Source organism: Pygoscelis adeliae, unplaced genomic scaffold (assembly GCF_000699105.1).
Source record: "Pygoscelis adeliae isolate BGI_AS28 unplaced genomic scaffold, ASM69910v1 Scaffold31, whole genome shotgun sequence".
Taxonomy (NCBI): Eukaryota; Metazoa; Chordata; class Aves; order Sphenisciformes; family Spheniscidae; genus Pygoscelis; species Pygoscelis adeliae.
In genome coordinates this window covers 6,098,732-6,108,924 of record NW_008824233.1, presented here as the reverse complement: position 1 = coordinate 6,108,924, position 10,193 = coordinate 6,098,732, and the positions used below count along the sequence as shown (strand labels likewise).

Here is a 10,193-nt window from a genome sequence, read left to right as displayed (position 1 = left end):
TTGGGTGCTACAACTACAGGATAAGGGCTAAGAGATGATCTCTCCTTTTCCTCAATTTGGGGTGCTATAGTGAGGAACTACCTCCAGCCGTTCATGTCCAGACATTTTGCAAGAATCCAGTATCTTTTGAGGCTGTCTGTTCCTCTGATTCAGCTGAAATTGGCTAATAGATTTAAAAACTGTTGTGGTAGTGGGGGGCAAGGTGATGACAACATTGCCAGAAAGGCAAGAAGGTAGCGATAACCCCACAGCCTAATTTCCTTAGGAATTTTGGCTAAATATGGTAAAATAATTAAAAATTGGCACAACATTGACATTTTCACTGAAAACATCACACTTAAGGTTATCTAAAGCCTTTGCAGAGCTAAAAAAAAACCCTCAAATACCGTGCACTCCCCAGTGAATATTCCCCCATTTCCAAAGTAATAAAAGTCCTGCATCTTAGACTCAGTATGTCACATGATATAACTGGCACAAGGCCAAATATTACCCACAGGAAACATTTGTGAGACAGGTTGATTATTTTTTGGTTTTTTAAGAGAGCAATGGATAAGAAGCGCTCACAGGGTTGAAGCGTTTAAATCCATTTCAAAGTGAAATGGATTTGTGGATAGAGTGCTTGCATGCTCTATGCTTTCTATCATGCAGCTCTGCATTTTATCGAATTGATACCCTACATAAAGTATATCCAGTGTGACAATTTCGAGAATTTATCTGTATTATTTTTGATACGTTTGACATACAAAAACAGCACAATGCTGAATGCCTATATATACATATGCATGTATATACAAACATACACTGAGCTAGACTAGATTGAATCGCATTCGGTCCTGGTTTGAGCTGGGGTTGAGTTAATTTTCTCCCCAGTAGCTGGCATAGGGCTGTATTTCGGACTTAGTGGGAGAATAATGTTGATAACACACCGATGTTTTAGTTGTCGCTAAGCAGTGTTTATACTAAGTCAAGGACTTCTCAGCTTCCCATACTCTACCAGCAAAGAGGTGCACAAGAAGCTGGGAGGGGGCACAGCCAGGACAGCCGACCCAAACTGGCCAAAGGGACATTCCATACCATGTGCCGTCATGCTCAGTACAGAAACTGGGGGAAAGCTGGCCAGGGGGGAGGCTGCTCGGGGACTGGCTGGGCATCTGTCAGCAGGTGGTGAGCAGTTGCATCGTACATCACTTGCTTTGTATATTCTTTTATTATTACTATTTTACTTTATTTCAATTATTAAACTGTTCTTATCTCAACCCACAGGTTTTCTGTGGTGCGCCGGGGGCGGGGGGCAGGTGGCTGTGTGGTGCTCAGTTGCCAGCTGAGGTTAAATCACAACACATTTCCTTCTAAACCAGGATTAACAATTAATGAACATGTACTTAAATGGAACTCAAGCAGAACAGAGTTTGTTTTGCATTTTCCTCATGTTTGCATGCCATCAAAAAAGAGGTGCAATTCAGGAAAGACAGGCTACAACTGGACTCCACAGTATAGAACAAGGCCTGGTTAAAAAGCAGATCAGAGCAAAAAAGCTACGAACTAGCTAGTCACCTCAATGAACATTGATAAGCATCCCTGCAAAGTCCTGGGAGCTTTAAGTGATGCTGGCAAACATTGTAGTGTCCACTGATAAGCCATTGATGAGCCATGAATTCACAACTACCACGACACTGTGCTTCCAACTAACATATACCTTATGTAGAGGCTCCCTCCCACAGTAAGTTTCTACCGAGGGATTAGTTGAACTGTAAACCTTTAGAAATAAGTCAGTGCACAGGTTCTAACTCTGCACTCCATGAACCCGTATCGAAACCTTCTGATGAAAGCCAGCACTCACAGTTCAAACAGACTCTTAAAGCTTAGAAACATACAAGTGAACCACCTGACAGCAGTGTGGAGTAGCATGTGCCTTGAATAAAGTCTGTATGGTAATTCCCATTTTCAGAAACATCTAGCATTACATTTTGTACTGCAGAGACAATTATTTTACTTTAAATTACTTATTTAGGGAAAGTAATCTATTTCCCTTAAAGTTTATAATTTGCATCCAAAGTCAAATCTGAAGTAGTCAGTTTGAAGTGGGAATGAATATGAGATGAAGCCTCTGAATAAATAATTTGATTTACTGTCCTTTACATACAAAACATCATCCATCACGTGAAAACAACCTTTGCGAGGAAAACAGTAAACTCATATTGAATCTCTGCACGCACTTTTTTGACAGTGTTTAAAATGAAGTCTAAAGGTTTAGTGAAATATTTTTTGCTTTTGACTGAAATTTCAAAAGCAGCTTTGAAATGTCAGTATCTAGAAGACGTTTTTAATCAACCTTTATTGGATTATTCAATACTTCAGACTGATGCCATTCTTTAGAAAACTGTACATGGATTGAAGGTAGAACAGAAGCCAACAATTGGATGTACAATACTTATAATTTTCAACAGATGGCACTTTACAGCAAGGAATCTACAGTGTCTAATTGAAAGATAGCAAAAACAATTGTATGGCTGAGTGCATTGACATGCCAAAGTCTGCATCTGAAAAAACCTAATATCCTTAAACTTGAAAGTATAGTTCTAGAAAACTGAAAGAACAAAGCGGGAATCTAAAGTCAAACAAAAACTCTGAAGTAACATTCTATCTCAGATATTGATCACACCAAGGTGTTCTTCACAAAGGCAGGATATTCCCATCTTCTTTTCTTAGGTGGAATTTACAGGTAGAGTTAAGTTTAAAGATAGCAAAGAAAACATGACCATCAGACTACGGTTATTACTGCATACAAGCTCAGAAGAGAACAGAGAATCCTTTTAGTAATATGAGTTAGAGTGCAGTCTTGTGCAAAACTTGACAAGCAATTTTGATGTCTAAAGCTACACACAAGATTTTTAGAACCATTTATGAGCTAAGTAAACAAAAAAGGCCTGGGAGCATTGCTGCCTCTGAGTTACAACCCAAGTTACACTTTTAAGTTGTCTGTCAGTATTATCTGAGCGGAAGGTGCTTACTAATGAGAGTCACAAAAGGCAAACTGAGAATGACGACGTTTAAAGAAATCCATGGGGAGCTAACAGTTATCTTCAGTTACCTAATCAGTAGTTATAGAGAAAAAGTCACTCTTCTTGGAGATTCACAGAGAAAGGACAAAAGGCAATGGACACAAGTTGCAGCACGGGAAATGGCAATTAGGTAAGTTTTCATAACAGAACTAGTTGAGTATTGAAACAGGCTACCCAGAGCATTTGAAGCTCCATCTTTGGAGTTATTCAAAACTCGACAAGGCCCTGAGCGAACTCGTCTAGCTTCAACAATAGCCCTGCTTTGCACAGGATGTTAGACTACAAGAACACCAGTCCCTTCCAGGAACTTGTAGGATTCTAAATTGCTGAGTAGAAAATGCCACACAAAAGGATGAGACCCAACACCACATCCTCAGGGCATAACTTCTGAAAGATACTCCCTCAGTTATGACTGAGCCATATTCTCTCACACTCCCAAAACAACCCTTCTCACAAAACCAGAGAACATGACCACCTTTTACCCCGTGATCATGACATCGCTTAGGGACATGGTTTAGTGGGCATGGTGGTGTTGGGTCAACGGTTGGACTCGATGATCTTAGAGGTCTTTTCCAACCGTAATGATTCTATGATTTCAACATGGTGCAGGAAGTCCTCTTTCTAGTAAAGGACTGAGGACCATGTCTTGGTCTGAATCCTCATTCTGAACTAAACCGAAGAAGTTTTTGATTTTAAAGTCACCTAACTTTTCAGATGTAGGAACTGGTTAGTGCGTAAGCTTCCCATTTTCTACGTTAATTTATATAGGATCAAGTCAGCAGCCACAATCAAGCAGCACTTACTATGCTAGACAAAAAAGGAACATCTCATTTGTAAATCCTGTGAGAGTTTACAGACTAGATGTTACCATCCAACAGTATTCAGTTCTGTTAAAAATATTCATGCCCATATGCAGAAAATGTAGGCACATACAATTAGAGTATTTCCAACATTAGGTGGCATGCAAACAAATTTCTCATACATCTGAGCTGAATCCTTAAGGTGATGTGGCAAGGTCATGTAACAAACAAGCTTTTGTAGGCACACAACTATAGCAGAAGGTTTTACTAAACATTATTTCTCCCAGAAATTTTTCCTGGAATACATAAAACCTTTTGTAAATCTATCCTCTGTACCTAAATATCACTAGAAATCCCACACTGAATTTGAAGCAGAGAGGTCTGCTAATAAAGTAATACAGCTTCCCCTTCAGCACTGTGCAAGGGAAAACTTCAGGTACAAGAAGGTCTAGGAAAGGGTAGTGTTATACCTCCACAGCATCTTGCAATGCAAATACTGGGCCACAAAATGCCATGATAGCTATATCCTTTTCCGTTCCTGAAGGAGGCATTCTTTCTCCTCATTGCAATCAAAAAAATTAGGCACCTAAGAATCTCATTCAACAGCCAAGAAACCAACAAGCAGCAGTGAGAATACAGCAGAAATGCAGCAACTACAGGAAACTGAAAAATTCCAAGCCAGATATCGGCCTTGTCAGGCTTAGAGCTCTCATGAAAACACAGCTGTCATTTTAGCACATTTTTTCCCCTTCATTGGTAGGAGCAGATTCATCTCTTGCACAGATGAAAAACTCTATATCCAGATGAACTGAAAGATAAGCCGTTGCATACTTCATACATTTAGAATCAATTCCTTTTAGTCAAGGAAAGCCTTACTAATCTGCTATTTACGAACTCTGCTCAGAATGAAGAAGCTCTTTCCATACAGCTTCATCCAACCTTAAGGCTATAAAAATTTATGCCTCAATGCATTTAATTAGTGAGAGACTTCCATATATCTGATTCAGGCTGCTTCCAATCTTCTCCCATTAGTCCTTTCAGGTTCAAGTCTTTGAAAAATTCCAGGCGATGACTGCAAAGAGAGGAGAAATAAAGAAAAAAGTTCTAAGTCTTGTAGTATGTGTCTTAATAAAAGGCAGTATCCTCAATAGGTTTAATCAATCTTTATTTTCAGGTTTCCTTGGACAGGAATGTAACCATTCCATGTGCTCATTTTCCCAAACTTGAGTTTATAAATAAAAAACACTACTGTGTTCTGAAAATCTTGTACTGGAAAACACAGGGCAAAATCCTCAGCTGTGAACAAGTATCACACAGCATAAAGTGAAGTTAACAAACTGCTCACCTTTTAAAGTCCCTCAACTTACGTTGCCTGGAACTGCAGTCAGAGCAAGAGCACAGTGCCTGCTTTATGACTTATCCACGTTCCAACAGAGCAAAAATTTTCAACTCTTGACCAACGGAAAAATCGTATCACAGGGATATCCTTTCCTTACAGAAAAGAGGAAGACTGGATAGGATAATGAAGCTAGTAAATACATTTTTGCTGTAAGACTAGAAGTCTTGTTTTCTTTTAAACATTATGAACTAGTTCTTGCTAAGAATTTCTCCTTTAGGCTACCACACAGAAACAATAGAAGGAAGACACTGAAGCCAATTGCTAATTAATAATTACATTAAACAACTGCCAGCAGTAGACAGAACATCTGACACTACAGTAATCATTTAAAAAGGTAAATGGAATTCTCTTATTAGGAAGTAATTTGTAAGAGTAAAGACAAACTAAAGAGCAATGAAAGAAAGGAGCAACCTCTTCACATAATTGCATCTGCTACCGATGTCTGAAAAAGTCAAGGGGTTTTTTGGAAGGGGTACTATAGAAAGAACAGAAAGAATCCCTTCCTGAAAAATATTACAGGCATTCTCCAGTTTACCACAGAAAAATAAAGGTATCTATTTCTTACGGAACACTGATAAAGAGAATGTATTTTATTAGCAATAGCTTAGAATTTTTTTAAACAAACAGTTGCAGAAGCTAGGTTTTTCTTAAATAAAGGCAAAAAAGGGTAACTTATCTAAAATTTACCTTACCTGGCTGTCATTGTATGTTAAGTAACAAGTTTGCGTAAGAACTACAGCGTACCCTCTAGAGCGAGTTCATTCATACAAAATGCCCAGAAGTAGCAGGTTTTATCAAATCATCTCAGCCTCACAGTCACAGAAAATAAACAGGCCCAAACCACAATTGAAAAATCAAGATATTCTAGTTTTTCTCTTGATACCGGGTATCCTTTCATTATACTTTTCAGTTTAGTCTGCCTTTTCAAATTTTTCCATAATATGGAGCCATCTGTAGAGGTGAGGTTGTTTGTAACAGTAGGGGAGAAGCAAAAGATTTACTGGAAACGTATCTGCTGAAATTAACACTAAATGGCGTTTCAGGAAGTGCTGGAGGCAAGGAAAAAGTAGAACAACTTATCTATGATTTAGCTGAGGAAGGCGATAAAAGAGATGCCAATAGTGTTGAGTGCATCATTTTCTATGCACCTAGGGGATAACACAGAAATCAAGCACTAATTACAGCTATCTGCCACAGTGCTTTATACAAAGTACAGTGCCAATGCATCTAAGCAGTATAATTAAAATACTAGTGGCACTCAATCTGAAAACCAGATTAGCTTTTTTAAGTATTCCAAGAATAGTGCAAGTATACTATAAAAGAGCTAATTTCATGCTTACAAATCTGGTTTCTGTCCTTCCTGTAGTTCACGTCGAGGCACAGGATGAAGCGCTTCATATTTTCTCTCTTCTCCTGAGCCATGAATTGCAAATGCATTGAACTTGTTAGTGCATGGTGGAAAATAATTCCAAGGAAGATGAGCTTTACCCTCCCATTTAGTTTTCATTCTGGTCACCTCAAACTCCACAGGAAGTTCTTCCTGTTAAAGGAAATAAAAAAAAAAAAGAGGTAACGTCACCTTCCAATCGGGCAACATGTACCTAAAAACAATTAGGTTTTCTGTACACTATGAATGTACTTGTCTACTTACTTTCCATACTCTTCTTTTGCCAGAAAGCAGCAACAACAAGTGTTGTCCATGGCTGTCAAAAAAAATCAGAGCACAATTTTCTTAAAATGATGCCAAGTTATTAGTGTACTGTTCTGCCACAAATGTGTACATTCTGCATATTGGAACAATTTCTGTACCCAGTCTTCCTCATACATATATCTTACAAGCATTAGAACTGCAAATGCAAATTAACATTTGTTACTTTTTCAGAGTGCCGTACTTACGGACAAAGTTCAACTTCTAAATACTGTTCAGTTCTGTCGCTCAGGAAAAATGCTTCTACAACTGAAAAAACACAGGCTGTCAGTATTTTATATTAACTATTTTTTAATATCTTGACACCTTCGTATCCCACTTAAACAATTCTGTTTTCGATTTTTGGCCTGTGCCACACCAGAGTTTGTCTAGCTGTGTACATGCTACTGACAGCTTCCTAACTATGTGAAATGCTGTGCCATAATTGTAACTTCAAGAGCTTTTATTTTTAATGCCTATCATCATAAAGAGCTTTATAAAGCACTGTACTAATTTTATTTACTTTACCAACTCCAGCTTTGGAAACACTCATCTTGATGCAGCAGAAAAATGGTAGGTCTACTAACCAGTGTTAGCTGCCAATGCAGTAAGAAAAGCATCAGCACACAGCTATTTCACCTAGTGTCCTTGCTGTGAACAAAGCTGACCAAGATAGGGTGATCCTAGTCAATCATACTCGCAGCATGCACTTCAGGCAGAGCACTTAAGTGCAGAAGGCTTGTGTTTGCTGGTAGCCTGAGGATTCACAGCACCAGAGACCAGAAAAAAAAAAAAAAAAAAAAAGAGGAACATACGTTCACAGCAGAGCACACACCCCATAACTAGCTCAGAAATAGTAAGAAAGTGTTTAGCTCTTAAGTGGCTTTTCCCTGAAGATGGCCAATACTTTGGACAGGAGATTACTGTTCCAGGTGTACCTGAAAGCCTGGTGTGACTGCTGAATCACCTTTCAGGAACACAAAGCAGAACTATAATGGTGTTTCTCACAGCAATGACATTATTAGAAAGCTTTGGTTAGAATTATAATTAGATATGATCGATAACTTTATTTTATTTTTACTTAAGCCTATTCAGTATAATAATATCAAAGAGGTGCTAATACTGTTCTAGTAGAGCTTTCATCAGAATAGCTCAATAATGAGGAAGTAGAGATCTGCTGGAAACATTAAATTCTTGCATTATTCAAAGCAACACGTAAAAGTGAAAGTATTGACAGGAAAGCAGAAAGAAAACAGCATTACTATAAGAATATTTCCCATTCCACTTGGGTACATATTTTATAAGCTGCCCTTTGTTTCACACCTTCCTATTCCTCAAATATACTTCGGAAAAGTGATTAAAATAGACAAATGTTTTAGCTATTGTTCTCTATTTCTTAAAGCAGAAGTAGAACCTATCTTTTGGATTTTGCTTCTATTTATCTACTGCAAATCCATTTATATATATATATGCGCCACAAAATTATTTTGATATTCAAACATGTCAAGCCTCTATTATTCCACAAGTTATATCAGCAACCCAGAAACTAAGTTTGAGTGCCTATACTATTGACCAGATCAGGAAGAGTCAACCTCATCATTCTTGAAATCTATCCAGCTCATTGTATTCCATTTCTTTATGGCCACCGAGTGACATAACGTATTTGCTTCTTTTCATAGTTATTTGTATTGTTGCACTACAATAAAACAACCACTCACCTTACAGCCAGCAGCGTTAGTAATGAAAATCAATTCACCACCTAGAAAAAGAGCACCACTCTTGATACAGTTTGGGGTGGTTTACAGCTGAATATAGTATGTGGCTTATAGTTACTTAAGGAGCTGTTTAAAGGTAAGGCAGTGATTACAACTCAATTCTTTCCCAGTATTCTTCCCCACAGAAAGGAAATTTTTTTACTTTACATTTCAGATCTGCTCTTTAAAAGCAGTAATGTGACCAAAGAAACCAAATTGAATTAGACGTCATACACTCGCAACCTTAGATCAGTTTGAAAAAATAACCATCATAAACTCTTCAGTAAAGACCAGGCATATTAACTACAGAGGAACATCAGTGTCTACACAAATCAGATATATTTGCAGCAGAACAGTTACGCTTACCCTCATAGTCCCACAGTCTACTAAAAGGTTTCCCTGGCTCTCCAAGTGGTGCTGGAGGATCATTAAAGAAGGGAGCATTAACTTCCATCAGCAGTCCTGCATTGTCCGACTTCAGCACAATTGTTACTGGCTCATGGCTCACAGGTAAACCATCCCATGTGTGTTTAATTGTAAATTCCATCTTCATGTACTAGGTAATGAGAAAGGAAGTGTCTGTCAAAGAAGATCTCAGATTCCATTTCAGCACCAACTACACTGTTTGCTTGGCCAGGAAAAAAGCACACTTTCATACAAAGTCAATCATCAAATCATGTTTTTAGACATCAGAAGAGCTGGGATAGTTTAGTTTTATAAAGCAACTAAATGAACAGTTACATGAATGCTTTTCATAGTTTTTTGATATCTGCATGGTTACAAATAACTCTGAAGTCTTACCAAGCTTATGGCATTTCAACTACATACCTAAATAAACACCTTCCAAACCCATCAGAAATATTTATCAAGAGAACAGATAAACAAAACAAAAAGTCTCCACTACATGATCTCAGATGATTTGGTAATATGAGAAAAACAGATTGAGAAAAAACTTCCATGAATCTGAGATGCAAGAAGATGAAACAATTAGCTAAAACTTTCCTTCGTGGTCGTTGCAAACCAGCCGAACTACAGGATTTCAAGGAAAACTGCAAGCACATCTTGTTAAACACACTGAATGCTTGCAGAGCAGCAAGAACAGAGAACACTGCACTCCAACAGCAGTTGTTACTTAGAAATAACTGTACAAACCTTAAGAATAGCCTTAATCTATTTAATAAGCAAAAGAATCAGTGGAGCCCAGTTTCCAACAAGTTTATGGCCCCTTATCCCTCCCCTCCTCAGTATTATGAGTTCCTTCCCACCTCCACAAAAGTGATCCTCGATTTGTTCCCTTACACGTGTCCTGGCCGTACCAGAAGGGAACTGGCAGTACATAGCCTGGCTGAGCATTATGCACACGCTGTTAAGTCCTGTGACCAGAGAGGTGCTAGCACAGTAGCTACGTTGTAACCACGTTTCCTTCAGTGGGGAACACTAAATGGTGTTACTTCATTTCTACCCAGACACCCATTTTCTTGGGACTCACAG

General features: G+C 38.3%; 1 protein-coding gene across 1 annotated transcript; it reads right to left on the bottom strand.

The window, feature by feature from the left end:
- Positions 1–4,751: 4,751 nt before the first annotated feature.
- Positions 4,752–9,249, bottom strand: LOC103926123 (chromosome unknown open reading frame, human C4orf33). The gene is made up of 5 exons (XM_009334938.1): positions 9,069–9,249; positions 7,158–7,218; positions 6,913–6,964; positions 6,602–6,801; positions 4,752–4,934 (listed from the first exon to the last, which is right to left on the bottom strand). The coding sequence occupies exons 1-5, from the start codon at positions 9,247–9,249 to the stop codon at positions 4,835–4,837; spliced, it is 594 nt and encodes a 197-aa protein (XP_009333213.1). The 3' UTR covers positions 4,752–4,834.
- Between the last annotated feature and the right edge of the window lie 944 nt (positions 9,250–10,193).